This window comes from Rhinopithecus bieti, unplaced genomic scaffold (genome assembly GCF_001698545.2).
Source record: "Rhinopithecus bieti isolate Rb0 unplaced genomic scaffold, ASM169854v2 scaffold_9899, whole genome shotgun sequence".
Classification (NCBI taxonomy): domain Eukaryota; kingdom Metazoa; phylum Chordata; class Mammalia; order Primates; family Cercopithecidae; genus Rhinopithecus; species Rhinopithecus bieti.
Genome location: NW_016806979.1, coordinates 1,917,973 through 1,934,090, shown reverse-complemented (window position 1 = coordinate 1,934,090; position 16,118 = coordinate 1,917,973). Strand labels below are relative to the sequence as shown.

Genomic DNA, 16,118 nt, shown 5'->3' with positions numbered 1-16,118 from the left:
CGCAGGGGCGGAGCAGGCATGGGGGAACTGCCACATGCCCTCTGCAGCTGGAACTCAGGCGGTGGGGAGGGAGGTGGGGTCCCACCCACTCCCTGTCGGCTGGGTGTGCGGGCATGAGCGACCTGGTGTGGGGAGGGAGCCCCTTGCACTGGATGGACTTGTCTTCCTAACCCATGTGCTGAGGGTGGGGCGCCGGGACCCAAAAGTGTGGTTGGGGCCTCAATAAGTTGGTGCTTGGTGCTGGGAGTGGTGTTGGGGGCAGGCCAGGCCCCTGCCTCGAATTGCTTTGGGCGTGGGGCCTCAACCCGCTGGGCCCTGGGGATGACCCCTGCCCAGCAGCCTCTTGGGAGGGCTTCATCAGCAGCGCTATCCCTGCCCCTGCAGAGGAAGGGCGCACTGCCCTGGCCCACTCACCGCCTCTGAGGCTTTTCTGGGCATAGATGCCGGGCTACAAGGAGAGCTCAGGAGGTTTTCTGCTGGGTCACTTCCCCTGCTTCCCCTTCTGAGATGGGGATGGGGGAGAAGGCAGGTGAGGCAGCGCTGCAGCCCCTCGCCTGGGCCAGGTTGTGGAGGGTGAGGAGGTAGAGATGGCCCTGTTTCTTGGCGCGATTGCTTGCTCCCGAGACCATGGGGGGCTCCGCAGAGCAGCCGCCAGGATTATCCTGAGCGGTCCTGGGAAGCGCACTGGCAGCTCTGCTTCACTGTAATGCAGGGGGGCCGCGTGGTGGGATGGTCCGTATGTGCCCCCAGGATACCTCCTCCGTCTGCCCTGTCTCTGGGGGTGCCTGCCAGGCCTGTAGCCCGGATTGAGGTCTGAGAAAGGGTAGAGATGCGTGCTATTTAAAGGGTTATATTAACACAGCAGAGCAAAGCACCTCTTTCCGAGTCTTCGAGAAACGATAACAGCAGGGCCTGATCACAGCGTGGAGTACTGGCGAATTGGCAGGGGGGGTGAAGCCGTCCTCGTTTAGCAAGCTCTCAAGAGCTAAGGGCTGTTGGTGGGCCAGGCCCCCGGAGGACAGCCATGTAGCCGTGTTTCTCTGGAGTGACATCACTGGAGGGGTCCTTACCAGGCAAAATGGGCATGAGGAGCCCAGAAGCCCATGAGCCCTCTCAGGGCTTCTGCACCCGCAGCTGACGCGGAGACCCTCAGTGTCCCCGGGGCCAGGGCAGCAGTGGGTCGGGCAGTCCACTTCCCCAAGCCTCAGGGCTGGGCCCTCAGGCATCTTGAGCCCCCACTTCTCCTGCATTTGCCACCCTTTGCTGGGGTCTGGGGACAGCTTGGCTGCGGTCTCCGCCTGGTTTGTGTCCAGCCCACCAGTGTGGACAGCGCAGCCTGCTCTCTCCTGTGCCTATGAGGCGCTGTTCTCACCGGACTGTCCATCCCAACTAGCAAGCTGTGGGTCTGTTGGGACCTGTTGTTTCCTTGGGACGCTTTGCATCTGCCTGAAGCTCTGGACCTTTTTCCCAGGAAAAATGGGGACCCGCAGGGCTCCATGGATCCCTGATCCGTGCCAAAGTGCTCTTCCAGATGATCTTCCTGTAATGGCACTTGCACCCGGGGAGTGAATAACCGCTTTTCCACCTGCCACACGGGCCGGAGGGCGCGGTCACCCTTTGCTCAGCCAGCCCGGGCCTTGCTCAGAGCACATGTGTTCAACGTGAGATTTGAGGGCCCTCCGTCTCCTGGACCCTGCCATGGCTGCTCCCTCCTGGTCTGGCTACTGTGCCTGTCCCGGGAGGCCTGTCAGCGGGTTTGAGCAGCCACTGGCTGCCGCCAGCAGGTGGCCGTGACCATGTGGCTACTTGAGGCAAGGCTGATGCTCACCCGACCCCAGCTGGACCAGTCGGCAGCCGGTCCGTTGATAAGTGTCACCCATGGTGACGCTGAAGGCCAAGATGGACGTTCTCATTCATACGCTATAGGGACCTGGGGGGCTGCTGCGATTTTTAGGGAACGTGGGGAAAGCTGCAGCAGCCGTGGGGGTGAGGTTAACCAAGCGCCTTGGTTTTTTCTGGAACGCCCCTCCCCACTCTGAGTCACGCATGCTTGCGGAGAGAAGAGATGTGTTCGATCATTTTTTTCCTCTGATCCGGGGCGCTCAGCCGGGTGACTAAGTGGGAGCGTTCCGTGGGTCTTAAATGCTTTCGCTGGGTGTTTCCATTAGTGCTGTTGCCATGGCACCAGCTAAGCACGCCAGACTGGTGGCTCAGCGGCAGAGGCGGGGACTGAAGGGGCCGGCCACTGGGGACGCCTGTCCATGGGGCAGGCTCAGGGGTATTGTACACATGCGCAGCTGCCAGGTTGGAGGTGCAGACCAGGCCTGCTCTGTCCTCTGCACTTGCACACGCTCGCGTGCCCAATGCAGGGCCTCCCCGTCCAGGCGCAGGTCAGAATTGGATCCGGGCCCTGCAGCGGCTGGCCGCCCTCCTCTCCTCCGTCCTCCTCTCGGTCCCCGTCCCTCCTTCCTCCCCGTCCTCCTCTCCCTCCCGTCCCTCCTCTCTCCCCGTTCCCTTCCTTCCTCCCGTCCCTCTCCTCTCCTCCCCATCCCCGCACTGGCCCCTTGTGTGGTAAAGCTTCTGCCTGGCCTAGATTTCCAGGATCTGCCCTGCACAGTCGTGGCCTCTATGAGGAGTTAGTGTTCTGGAAAAGGAGGTGAAGAGAGGCGGCTGTCATTCCTAGACAGAGTGGCAGCCGCATGTCACGTGCTAACTCAGGCTCCGCCATGGCCGGATGCTCATATGGGGGTTCCGAGGCAGGAGGTGTCGGCTCCCTCTGTCCCTTGGGGGCTGGCCATCTCTGCTTACAGCTCTGGGAACATCTCTCCTCCCTGTCCCCAGGATTTGGGGGGGCCCTGCTGGAGCACCGTGTAGCCATACTTTCTGTCTCTCCCCCAACTTCCCCTGGGTTTCTGTTGAAATCTGTGTGCCACTCCCAGCCATTTACGGGGCTCCTTTGAGTAAGTGAAAGCCTTAAAAATAAAACACCAACTCCCTACCCAGCCAGGGAGGCTGCCAGACCCTGCTAATGAGGCCAGTGCCCCTCGCTGTACTCTCCCCCGGGGGACCGAGCACGAGAAAGTACTGTAGCCTAAAAACCCAGAAACCGCCTGTAGGATGGGCAGCCGTACCAGCTCCAGGGGCCTTGGTTTGGAAGGTGACGTTCTCGGGGTGAGGAGACCCAAGGGGCCCTGCAGCCTAGTTTATGCTGCTGTCCTGGGGTGACCGCTTCAAACAGCACCTTCTCTTCCCCCGAGCCCTGTTTAGACGGCAACCTGCGTGGAGGCCGTGGCTCTGGGCAGACCCCCAGGCCTGCCTTTTCTCAGTGCCTCAGTTTCTTTTGCCAGGCGTCGGATCTCCTGCTGAGCGCTCTCTGGCCCTGAGCTCTCTGCCCACCATGCCCTCTGGGCCAGCCACTGCTAGAAAAGTCCACAGGGAGGGTACAGAATCCTCATGATGGGGTGTGTTGGGGTTTCTCACAGAACCTCACATTCCTGAGGCTGCCCCACTTAAGGGGTTCTGGGCCCCGAATAGCTCCTCTGTGCACCCCTGTGCATGAGGTCGGGGTCCAAGGCAGGCGTCCCCGTCACAGGCCACTCAGAGCCTGGAGGTGCACCCCAGCATCCCTGGCAGTTCCCTGGGGGAGGAGTGGGCAGGACCCTGCAGGCAGCCTCGGAAGAGGCCTGGGTGTTGCTCCGAGTGGTGTTGCAGGGGGCGTGGGTGGGTACTTATCTCCAGGCCCCTCTTTGTGCACAAGCCCACCTGTTTCTCGGAGCGAGCCCTGCCCACCCAGTCCCTTTGATCCTGAAGGTCGGGAAAGGAGTCCAGCAGCCAGGCTGCAGCACAGTGGGCTCAGGTGGCCGCCTCCATAGCTGCAGCATGTGGCATCCTGGCCACGGCCACAATGCCCGCCCCAGGGTACCCCCAAATCTGGCCGTCCCACTCCACCCCTTCCTGGGGAAGAGCTTCAGAGGTCACTGGAGGTTCCTGGGAGCAAGAGCAGGAAGCCTTGGTAGGTGCATGTTGCGTAACCAGAGGAAGAGAACTTCATGCTCCAGCTGCGGAGGTGGAGGAAGAGGAGGAGGAGGAGGAGGAGGTGGAGGAGAAAGAGGAGAAAAAGGAGAAAGTGGAGGGGGAGGCAGCGGCAGCGGCAGTGGGGGTGGCAGCAGAGGCCTCAGCATGGAGCAGAGCTGGCTGGAAAGTCTGCTTAAGGCTGCCTTGCAGGGCCTCTCGCCCGTGATCAAACTTCTCGCTTCCCAAACACCATCCCAGGTCCTGTTTAGATGACCCTGCGGCCAGGCCCTGCAGCGCCTCTGGAGGGTTAGGGCCTATTGAGGGTAGCGGTAGCAAGCCCACTGTTTTGAGGGGCAGGTGGGGTTTAGTGTGGGAAAGCAAGGTGGGCTGCAAGGGCAGGGGAGCGCTGGACTCCGTGTTGGGGGATGTGGCTGGGCAGGCTCTAGCCTTGGGGACAGCGTGGTCTGCTCATACTGGCCAGCAGGCAGAGCCAGTGCCTGGTGGTAGCACTGGGACCAACCCACACTCCTCCAGGCTGGTTCTCAGCCCTGTAGCGGAGGCTTGCGGGGGTAGGCAGTGAGGGAACAGGCTGCTCCGCTCCCCTCCCCGCCACCCACCTGGGCCAGCGCTGCCCACCCACGCCGAGTCAGAGCTGTGGGTGGGGCGGCCATGAGGCTGAGTCAGGCGGGGGAGGCCGCCCCCTTGCGGAGGCTGCATCTTCTTAGGAGCCGATTCGGAACTGGCCACTCCTTGACGGGTGATCCGGTGGACAGGGGGTCTGAGTCTTGCTGTGGAGGGTCTGCCTCAGGCCGGTAGGGGCTCAGTCCAAGGCAGGTAGGCGCGGGAGGAGAGGTGAGATGGAGGAGAGCTGGAAAGACCTTTCTGGCAGAGGAGAAGCTGGGTCCCTGCTGAAGCAGCTAGGATCCCGCAGCCACCCAGGAGGGATCTGGGTGTCTCCCTGGGGACAAGGTCTGTGCCTGGCGTGCTGCTCCCTCACCCTCGCCAGCCACCCACAGCCTCATCAGCGTTTTGGGACAGAAAGTTTCCAGCCTACAAAACCGGAGAGAGCCGCTGACATCCAGGGCCGCAGTCGCACCCTCCCGACGTCGGGCTGGGGTTCTGGGATCGGGAACCCCAGGTGCCAAGTATCAGCTATGCCACAGGATGTCAGGCACATGATCCGCCAGCCGGGGTCATGGAGGGGCCGGCGGGGGGTGGGGAGGCATGTTCCTCCCAGAGGGACAGAGGCAGAGTGCCCTGGGGTTTGGGTCTGTCCCTTCCACCCACAGTCCTGTTGGCCAGGTGAGTCCCACCACAAGCCCTGTACCCACGGGCAGGCTGGGAGGCGCCTCTGCCTGGGATGGGAGCACGGTCCGGGGCCTGGGAGGCAGCAGCCGCCCTCAGCTTCTTCCCCACTTTCTCCCCCAGACTCCCTCTTTCCAGTTTTCTCCTGAGGCTCACAGCGAGAGGCCTGGGCTCAGCTGCAGCTTCTTGGTCTGGCTTTGCTTACACTACTTTTAAAGAGTTTTTTAAATTGTGATAAAATACATGTAACTAGTCCAGTTGACCACGGTAACCATTAAGTGCACAGTTCAGCGGCATTAGTGCATTCACGTGGTTGTGCGATCATCACCACCATCCATCTCCAGAACTTCCCATCTTCCCAAAGTGAAGCTCTGGTACCCTCCGTCCTGGTGTGTTCAGAATTAGTAGCTGAATCTGGAGGCTCTTATCAGGTTGAGACTCAGTTTTCCTTTTGGGGAAATCATTTTGGCCGTAGCAGTTTCTGTTGTTTTGGCTGGAACCCTTTCTGGGAGGACTGTGTGTCCACCAAGAAGCAGAGAGTGACCAAGATGTGACAGCCGCCATGGTCAGAGCCAGGGCCACAGCCGCAGGGGCTCCAGAGGGGCTGGCTGCTGGGTTGGGGTCTGCCTGCTGGCTGCTCCGGTCCTAGGGGCTGGCTTGACTACCTGTCTTTCCTGTGCCCAAGAGCACCTCCCAGGGATGAGGGGTTTCCAGAGCGTCCGTGTTTGTGCAGGACGCATTCTCCCCATCCCCTCGTCCCCCTGTCCTACAGGGACACCCGGGTGGGCACTCGAGCAGCTCCAAGGTGGAAGGGCAGCAGTCAGGCTTACTCCTCATTCCTAGTTCTGTACTGGCCCCTTACCTGGGCACCCCCTCTTCCAACAAGTGTGACCTGTGTATCTGACCTTGCTGTCCCCACGGACGCTGGTCTTGCTTTCTGGGCTCCCGGTCTCTGCTCAGTGACCTCTTGTCTGATCCACCCCACGAACTTCCTTCTCACGTTCTCCCTCGGTGTGCGCTTATCTGGAAAACAGTCGGGGGTGGGAGAGGAGGTGAGGTGCGCCCGGAGTCCCCTCTGCAGCAGAGGGCTTCCCTGGGGTCCTTGGCCAGTGTCCTGGGCTCCAGCTCTCCTGCCTTCCTGCTGGGGCTGAGATGGAGGGGCCCTGGAGGCAGAGGCACAGGTGAGGGTGCTCCAGGCAACAGGGGAGGACCAAGAAGCTGTCATGGGGCCCATGGGGCTGGGGCACATCCACACCCAGGCTTCTGTGCCTTGGCCACAGGGAGGTGCACGTGACCCCACCCCACAGCGGGAGCCCCGAGGAGATGAGGTCAGCCCCCTGCCAGTGCCTCCTGCTGGAGGCAGGACCCTCCACTCGCCAAGAGTGGTCCCCGGGCAGTGAAGCCTCCCGGGGATGTGGTCATCGGGCGTCTCCTGAGTGGTCCCCGGGCAGTGAAGCCTCCCGGGGGCGCAGTTGTCTCCTGAGTGGTCCCCGGGCAGTGAAGCCTCCCGGGGGCGCAGTTGTCTCCTGAGTGGTCCCCGGGCAGTGAAGCCTCCCGGGGGTGCAGTTGTCTCCTGAGTGGTCCCCGGGCAGTGAAGCCTCCCGGGGATGTGGTCATCGGGCGTCTCCTGAGTGGTCCCCGGGCAGTGAAGCCTCCCGGGGGCGCAGTTGTCTCCTGAGTGGTCCCCGGGCAGTGAAGCCTCCTGGGGGCGCAGTTGTCTCCTGAGTGGCCGCAGATGCTGTTTTGTTTCCAGAAGCCTCTGCTCTGCACGAATTAGACATGTCCTTTGACTGAGTCCGTGGGGCTGCCCCAAACCGGGCCTGACAGGTGCCCTCCTGCTGCTGGCTGAGCCTTTCTCCCCTTCCCTCCACAGTACATTGATGCCATCAGCAACAAGCAGGGCGAGCTAGAGAATTACGTGTCCGACGGCTACAAGACCGCACTGACGGAGGAGCGCAGACGCTTCTGCTTCCTGGTGGAGAAGCAGTGCGCTGTGGCCAAGAACTCCGCGGCGTACCACTCCAAGGTGAGGCGGCTCGGGGCTACGCTGTGCTGGCGCTGGGCTTCGCGGGCAGAAATGAGCTAGGCCCCTGCCCCAGCCCCGTGAACATCCCAGGGCAGTGTCCGGGCTTGAATTCGCGTTTATTTCGGGTTTTCTTGGGGATGAAGTTCTAGGAGAATTACCAGGTCGCGGGGTGCAGGCATTTTGAAGACTCACGTTAGAATTGCCACATGCAACCAGGGAGAGTCTGATGGGCTTTCAAGACCTTTTAGAACGTTCATTTAAAAAAACATTCTTGGCTCTTCTGCCACAGCCTTGTCCTGGGGAGGCACAGGCTGACAGGCAGGGGACGGTCATGCTCCGTGCTGGGTGCACGTGGTGGGTGGCCTCTGTGTCTTCACTTGCTCCTCCTGTGGCTCCTCAATCCACAGTCCTGGGGTACAGCCTCTGGGCTCATGGCTTTGCTCACTCGAGGTGCTGAGGACTCCCAGCCCCAAGCCTGGGTCCCCAGCCACCCAAGACAACCATGACACCGGCCCCAGGTCCAGCAGCTGCCACAGCTCGGCTGTCCTACGTGGACCTGCCACCCCTCACCCAACCCGAACCTGGCCTATTTCTTTGCCTCCTGGGCAGCCAGGGGCCCTGCCTGGCTCTCAGGTGGCCCCCCAGCCCCTCCCATGCTGCTCCAGAGGGGCTTCACACCTGGTCACAGGGTCCTCCCCTGGCTCCCAGGCTCTCTGTGACCTGCGCCTCCACCACCTCTGCCTGCACTCCTGAGCCCCTGGGATCCCAGGCCTTGGGTGGTGGCCACATGCTACTCCCTCGTGACCTCTGAGAGACTCCTCTACCCCGTCGTCTGTTGAGGGTCCCTCCTTGGGCCAGTAGACTCTCTTCGCCACCCCCTGCACAGTCCTACGGCCATGTGTTTCCTGCTAGGCATTCCCCAGCCTGGTCGTTCCTTGTCGGCGAATCCCGCCCTGGGATCCGCCATGTCCCAGGACCAAACCCAGCCCTGCTGAATCAGGAGCAAGCTCCTCAGGGAGGGGCTGCAGCAGCCCCCTCCACAGATGTCCCGAGCCCCATGCGAGCAAGGGGAACCCCTCCTAGGAGGCTGACTTAGCCCCCAGAGCAAGCAAGGCCCAGAGGCCAGGCTCCCCACCGGGAACAGGCAGGACCAGCAGGCCCCTGTTCACCCACAGTCTGCGAGTAGGAGTTAGGGTGGGATTAGATCTGTCCCCTGGAACATTCTGGAACATCTCAAGAGTTCAGCAGATGGAGTTCAGGAGCCAAGCCCACCAAGCGGGGGCCTGGTCATGTCCTTCTAAAATGAGGGGTTCCGGGGATCCACGGGCTATACCTTGACAGTTGTTCCCCCCACCCACCACACACTCACGTATGTGCATGTGCGTACACACACACACACACACGTGATATGGAACCAGTGCTCCAGTGCCCACAGCCTGGGGACAGCCAGGAGACAAGTGCTCCTCCCTCCCTGGAGAGACCCCTCCTTCCGGCCTGCACCTGCTGGGCACTGTGGGCAGGTGCAGGTAAGGACAGCAGTAGCACCTGTGACCTCGCTGCTGGGGGACTCACTGGTGACAGGCTGTGCTGCCCCAACTGCCAGGCAGGGAGCGCTGTGGAGCGCAGGCCTCCCACCTGCTAGACCCAGGACTGTGGCGAGCGTCTGCGCCCTCTGGCGGGGGCCAGGCCCTGTGACAGGGCCAGGGAGCCAGAGCTGTCAGTGGCCGGGGTGCTGCCTGCAGGGATGGAGGTCTGGGAAGCCAGACTGCTTGCCACAGGTGCCCTTGTCTCCCAGGAGGGATTGCGGGATGTGCCTGTGCAGTGGCAACAACGGGGCTCCTGGGCTCGTGGGCCCCCGGGCATGTGTGGAAGAGGCTTGTGTCCCACAGACCCACGTGGACAAGCCTCTGGGATGGGGGCCAGGGTGTGAGGGCAGCCTCCTCCCAGGGCAGTTCGTAGGAGCTCCCTGGTGCTCGGGTTTGGGTCTGCCTCGGGGCTCTCAGGGTGGAGGGGTGACGCTGGCTTGTGGCCGCTGTGTCAGGGCCGTGCTGCTGTGAGGTCGGTGGTCGGTGTCCCCTGGCCGTCTGCCCTGATGCTGGCCCGTTGGCCTCTCCATGCCCCCCACAAGACTCACTCCTCTACCACCGATCTGAGCCAGGGTTCGGCGGACGTTCTGAATGACCACAAAGTTCATGCTTTTGGCTCTGTGGACCATGCAGTCTCAGCCCTGTTACTGCAGTGTGAGGGCAGCCATGAATGAATTCACAAATAGTTGCACAGCTGTGTTCCAGTAAAACTTTGTTTACAAAACAGGAGGCCAGCCCTCGGGCTGTGGTTTGCTGACCCCTGGTCTAAGCCGTTAGCGGAGGGGTGAGGGTGGTGTGGGCAGGACTTGCTCAGAAGGGCTGTCGTCCAGCACCCTCCGTGGGTCCCTCACGTGGGTGCCCAGCCATGTGTGTAAGGGAACAGGGATGAGTGGGGGGATCAGTGAAAGCCAGAGAGACCCCAGGGGCACCAGAGACGTAGCAGTTCTGGCCCAGGGCTTTAGGGTCTGGGGGTCCCAGGAATCGAGGCCCTGCAGCCTGCTTAGGCCGAATGGCCAGGAGGGGCAGGGGCTACTTGATTAACTCCCAGGCCTCAGGCCCCAGGCCAGGCTGGCCCCTAGGCCCACAACCTTTCGCCACGCCTGTGGCTTCCTGCTCCTTTGTCGGCACTGTGCTCAGCTGGTGTGTGTCCAGCAGGCTGCAGAGTAGTATATCCAAGGGAGAGCGAGCTCTTGGGCCTACGGGCAGTGGATGGAGCAGTGAACCTCAGTGTGTCTGACAGGGCCGCCTTCCTGCCCTCAGCAGCCAGGCTGACCCCCGCTGGGCAGCACTGCCCCCTCCCTCTGGCCACCTGGGGTGCCTTCCTAGCAGTTCGGGGTTTGCCCACCAGGGTTTGACCGTGTGCGCCCCTGTCCGTTTCTCCTTCCTCCAGGCCCTGATGGGCCCCACGGGGGTTGGGCCTGGGTTTGCTCTCATTCCTGGAGGTCCCCTGACTGCGTGACTTGTGGTCGCATCCCAGACCCTTTTCCAGCAGCCGCTTCTGTGGGTTGGGGTTGGAGGCTAACGGGTGGCCTGTCTCGCTGAGAGGCACCACCTGGTGAAGAGCAGCCTCCAGCCCCAGAGGGTGCTCAGGGAGGGCTCTCAGGGCTGTGCCCAGCTGCAAGAGCCTGAGCCAGCCCTTACTCATCCCTTTCTGCTTCCTCCACTTCAGGGAAAGGAGCTGCTGGCGCAGAAGCTGCCGCTGTGGCAACAGGCCTGCGCTGACCCCAGCAAGATCCCAGAGCGCGCCGTGCAACTGATGCAGCAGGCGGCCAGCAACGGCGCCACCCTCCCCAGCGCCCTGTCGGCCTCCAAGTCCAACCTGGTCATTTCGGACCCCATTCCAGGGGCCAAGCCCCTGCCGGTGCCCCCTGAGCTGGCACCATTCGTGGGGGTGAGTCTGGCCTCTGGAAAGCTTCATGGCTGTGGGTGGGAGGGCAGCTTGTTGTCGGGGTTGGGGCAGCCAGGGTGCAGAGCCCAAGGCCCCTGCTGAGGGGCTGGGGTGGAGGGTTCTCTTTCCCCAGTCTTGCCCGCGGTGGGCTCCAGCAACAGCCTGCTCTACCCCCTTCCCTACAGCGGATGTCTGCCCAGGACAGCACACCCATCATGAATGGCGTCGCCGGCCCGGATGGCGAGGACTACAGCCCATGGGCTGACCGCAAGGCTGCCCAGCCCAAATCCCTGTCTCCTCCGCAGTCTCAGAGCAAGCTCAGCGACTCCTACTCCAACACACTCCCCGTGCGCAAGAGCGTGACCCCAAAAAACAGCTATGCCACCAGTAAGGGCTCCGCTGGGGTGTTGGGCTGGGGTCCCTGGGTGTGCCTCCCCAGACGTGTCACACCCCTGAGGAGGGGACTGGGAGACCGTGAGGCTCACAAGTGTGTGACCGTGTGTGCCTACATACGGGTGGTACACACACATGTGCCTGCCCAGCACCCAGCTTCCTCCTGTCAAGCCTCTGGTGCTCAGTCAGGGCGTGAGTAGGGTACTGGGTTGTATTCAGCTCGTGCAGGCAGCAGCCACTCAGGAGCAGGCAGCTGCTGCTTGGGAGAGCTTAGCCAGCCCGGGAAAGGCTCACTCGCCCACCTGGGGCACAGCACCTTAACCAGGCTCCCTGGGCTTTGCTGCCCCGCGAGCCGGGGGCCGTCCCCTTACCTGTCCCTTGTCCCAACAGCTGAGAACAAGACTCTGCCTCGCTCGAGCTCCATGGCGGCCGGCTTGGAGCGCAACGGCCGCATGCGGGTGAAGGCCATCTTCTCCCACGCTGCCGGGGATAACAGCACCCTCCTGAGCTTCAAGGAGGGTGACCTCATTACCCTGCTGGTGCCTGAGGCCCGCGATGGCTGGCACTACGGAGAGAGTGAGAAGACCAAGATGTGAGTGTCTCTCGGGGGCGGGTTCCAGGTAGCTGCTGCCTGCAGCAAGTGTGTGGGGCAGTGACACTCAGATGCACTGGGACCTTGTGTTTAGGTTCACTGCAGGTCACAGGTCCTCACCATAGAAAACCTGGGCAGTGAGAGCAAGCGTGACCCGGGATCTTCACCACCAACAGGCATCTTCTCCCCTGGCAGGGGTCTTTACCCCAACCACTTCCCTGCAGCGGTCTTCCCCTACGGCAGGGGTCTCCCCCCACGGCAGGGGTCTCCCCCCACGGCAGGGATCTCTTCCCCGCGGCAGGGGTCTCTCACCGCAGAGTCTAGTGACGACCTTGCTCCATCACCTCAATGTGCCACTCAGTGTGGTGCAGGGTGTGGCGTCCCACACGTGTACGCACTCAGCACGTCTGGCCGAAGCCCTGTGGTGGGTGTCAGTTTCCCACAGTTTGCAGGTGCAGAGCAGGGCTTGGCCATCCTGAGACCGCAGGGTTTCTGCAGCTTTCAGCTCTTCCACATGCCAGATGTGGAAGTTTGGAGTTCTAGAAGTCACCTATGGAGTCAGATGGGCCATACCTCCCCAATTTACTGAATGCTGTTGCAGAGAGGCTGGGCCAGGGTGCCACCCTCGCTGGACCTGGGGGCTGCCTTCCCAGGGCTGTGTTTGTGCGGGTGTGTCTCTTGGCAAGATGGGAAAAGGCCCTGACATTTGTGCCTTCCTAAGCCTGGCTTTGCAGCCACCACCCTGGGGAGGGGGCCGAGGGCAAGGGGTCTCCCAGGAGGCTGCTCTATCTTTTTTCCAGTGGCCACTCCAGTCTTGGTGCCATCCGTAGCTTAGTGTGGCACTGGGGCTGCGAGGCAGGAGCAACTGCTCTGCCTGGGCTCTGGGGCCTTGCAGTTGGGTCTGGTGGGGCCGGCAGCTCCCACCAGGTTGGGGACAGACAGCCTGGGCCACCTTGCCCTCGAGGCTGAGCACACAGTGGGAGCAGGCTCTGTTCCTCCAGAGACAGCAGCGCAGCCATGCTGGGGAGCTAGAGGGTCTTGTGCTTGGATGGTGGTCGATAGGGGATGGGGAGCCACTGCCCCCACCCGGGGGCCTCCGGGCTGAGCGTGGCTCTTAGCTGGGGCCTCTCTTCCAGGCGGGGCTGGTTTCCCTTCTCCTACACCCGGGTCCTGGATAGTGACGGCAGTGACAGGCTGCATATGAGGTGAGCATATGAGGCCCATATGAGGCCCAATGGGAGTGCTAGATCCCCAGCTCTGGAGAGGGGCTGCGATGGCACCAGGTCCCTGGGCTTGGAAAGCTGGGATGGGCTTCTGGCTCCTTGTCTGCTATCGCAGGGCCATCCCCAGTGGCCCTGAGAGCTGGACGCTTGAGGCCCTCAGGGTGGAAGCGTGGTACCCTGTGCGGTGGGGCCCGAGAGCCCTGGGGACACCAGTGCAGGCAACAGGTGCTGTGGGGGTAGCACCTGGGGGCCAGGTGTGCAGGGACCTGGCTGTCCCCGGTCCTCCAGGTTCTCGCAGCCTTCAGAGAATCGCATCAGCTGAAAGCTGGTGGGGTGCATGGCTGCTGGGAGGGTCGGGGATTGCTGTGGCAGCCCAGCTCCTCTGGAGTCCTCCTGACTCGCCTTCATGGCCAGGAGGAGGGAGGGAGGCCAGACTGGCCTGGCCCATGGTCACCAGGGCTGCGGCCTTGGCCTGAGATCAGCCTCCCGCATGTGGCGTGGGGTAGGTGAGGGTGGGCCATCCAGGGAGCCCACAGGGTTGTGGGGTGTTGGGGGTGTCTGGCCAGCTGGGCCATCTCTGAGTCCCTGTTCCTGCAGCCTGCAGCAAGGGAAGAGCAGCAGCACCGGCAACCTCCTGGACAAGGATGACCTGGCCATCCCGCCCCCTGACTACGGCGCCGCCTCCCGGGCTTTCCCCGCCCAGACGACCAGCGGCTTCAAGCAGAGGCCCTACAGTGTGGCTGTGCCCGCCTTCTCCCAGGTCAGCGGGCGGGGCCTGGGCTTGGAGGGGCCCGCAGGTGGAACAGTGGGCTCAGCTTGCCATCCCATGTTGGAGCCTCCGCTGAGGGGCCAGGTGCCTTGGGGGTCTGGGTCTCTTTGGACAGGCCTGGGTGGGTGAAGGCTCCATGATTTGGGAATGTGTACACACCCCTGCTTGGGCCACAGGCTGCTCACCTCACCCCAGCAGGCTCCCTGTGTCGGCACGCTGGGGTGGGGTCGGCCCGTCCCTCATGGTGCTCTCAGCCAGCCATGGGCAGCTGACTCCTGTGCCCAAGGGGGCAGCGTCTGGGCTGGGAAGTGGCTGGCCTAGAGGTGGGCCTGGACCCAGCCGCCTTTTGGGAGAGCCAGGGGGTTAGGATCCCTTCCATGAGAACCATGGGGCTCCCTCAGTCATATCCATATGATGGGAGTGCTTGCTGCTCAGCCCTGGCATGTGGCTGGACCCTTCCAGTCAGTGTGACCCTGGATGTGGGCCATCTGGTGCCAGGAGGCCAGAGCTGGATCAGGGCCTGGGTCCTAGGCCCTGGTGTGTGTCCTCGGAAGACCAGGATCATGGCGGTCCTGGTGTCTAGGCTGGGACAGGATGTGAGCGTGCATGGTAGCTTGCCAGATTCCAACCCGCTCCGTCCAGGGAGGCTCCAGAGGTTGGAGGGTTGGAGACCCCTGTCGGCCTGGGGCTCCTCAGCTGGGGGTCGTCTGTGGGATGTTGGCCGGGCCAGCAGCTGTTCCCGGGGCCAGTCTCCAGGGTTGGGCCTCAGGCAGTGGGTAGAGAGAAGAGAACCCACCTTTTTCTGAGATAACAGGCAGCCTGGGTGACTGCTCAGCTATCAACCCACAAGTGAGGGGTCCCCAGGTTGACAGCCTGAGCTGAGGCCGCAGGATGCGACCTGGAGAGGTTCGGGCTCTGGGCCATGGGTGTTCCACAGGTCAGCCTCTGGGGTGGACTCAGTGCTGGGAGAGCCAAGGGAGGGGTCTGCACCTGCCCTAGGCCCCAGGCTCCAGGCCAGCCATGCTGGCAGGTGAAGGGCGCAGCCAGCCCCAGCACCACACCTGGGCTCTCCTCCCAGGCAGTGTCACCCTCCCGGGGGCCGGGATGGTACATGTGACAAGTTTCTAGGAAACAGTAGCTGGGGTCTGGGCCCAGGTCCCATGGGTGGGCGGTGGGGTCTCAGGGGCCCGCCCAGGCATGGGTGAGGTGCTGCAGGTGCCCTGCGGGGGCCTCGGCTCCCTGGGGGCGGGCGGAGGGTCCCAGGAGGCTGGTCTTGCTTGTGTTTGGGAGTGTGCAACAAGCATACAAGTTCAGGTGGCCGCTGGCTGGAGGAGGCATCCCCAAAATGGCAGGATCACCATTTGTGGGTGACCACAGGCCCCGTCACCTGGCCTGACGTGTTTCCGCCTCTCCCCGCAGGGCCTGGATGACTATGGAGCGCGGTCCATGAGCAGGTAAGGGGCTTTCAGACCTGTCTTTGGGACCATGGGTGGGTGTGAAGAGGCGGGGTAGGGCAGGTCCCTCTCCTAGGACCTGGGGCCACCTATTCTTCCTTTAAGGCCCAGCCTGGCCCTTCACCCCTGCCAGAGCCGGGGACGTCCCCCAGGGCCTCCTGCTCTCTCCGAGTGACACGGAAACCCCTCTGGGCCCTGCCCTTCTTTCATCGCATCTGGCTGGCCCCCTCCATCCCTGTCAGGCAAAGGCAAAGTTGGGGAGGGTGGCTGAGGCTGCAGCCTCCTCTGCCCCCAGCCTGCGCTCCGCCCGTCCTGTGCCTTCCTAGAGGGCTAGGAGGCCAACGGGAGCTGCTGAAAGGGGCATTGCTTGGTGCGGGCAGACTCGCTGCCTGTGGCTGGGCAGCGTTGTGCAGCCAGGCAGCCGTCCTGTGCTTTGTTTCGCAGTGGCAGCGGCACGCTGGTGTCCACAGTGTGAGGACGCTGACCCCGGGCAGCCGCTGCTCTGAAGAGCTTCCGCGCCTTCCCCCTGGTCTCCGTCCGTTTTCCTCCTCAGCTCTCGCTGGTTTGTTCCTGGGTTTTCTTTTCCACCTGCCCCTGCCTTTTGGTTGGTGACCCCAGACTCTGTGATCCCCCAGGGTCCATGGTGCTGCTCCATCCGCCCCCCCCCACCCGGTGTGTACGCGCCCCGCCCTGTGTGTCCCAGCCTTTCGAGCAGAAACTGCCAGGCAGGACCTGCTGGGCCGTGCGGGGCACCCTCGGCCCCACCCTGCAGTGTCTGTGGCACTCGCTGCTTTTCTAAGGCTCGCCGTGAGCCAGGTCTAAAGTTTGGAGAAAAAGAAAAATCTTAAAAAAAAAAAAAAAAAAAAAA

General features: G+C 62.7%; 1 protein-coding gene across 4 annotated transcripts in view; it reads left to right on the top strand.

Annotated features, from left to right (window-relative positions):
- BAIAP2 (BAR/IMD domain containing adaptor protein 2) overlaps positions 1-16,118 on the top strand; it is a 78,412-nt gene that overhangs the window by 53,813 nt on the left and 8,481 nt on the right. For 3 of the 4 annotated variants that reach the window (XM_017879297.1, XM_017879299.1, XM_017879300.1), the window contains exons 7-13: positions 7,193-7,345; positions 10,601-10,822; positions 11,005-11,206; positions 11,603-11,804; positions 12,941-13,009; positions 13,625-13,787; positions 15,216-15,250. In XM_017879297.1, the coding sequence (XP_017734786.1) occupies positions 7,193-7,345; positions 10,601-10,822; positions 11,005-11,206; positions 11,603-11,804; positions 12,941-13,009; positions 13,625-13,787; positions 15,216-15,250 (1,046 nt within the window). Of the gene's footprint in view, positions 1-7,192; positions 7,346-10,600; positions 10,823-11,004; positions 11,207-11,602; positions 11,805-12,940; positions 13,010-13,624; positions 13,788-15,215; positions 15,251-15,694 lie in introns of all 4 variants that reach the window. The other variant, XM_017879298.1, reaches the window with a different exon arrangement.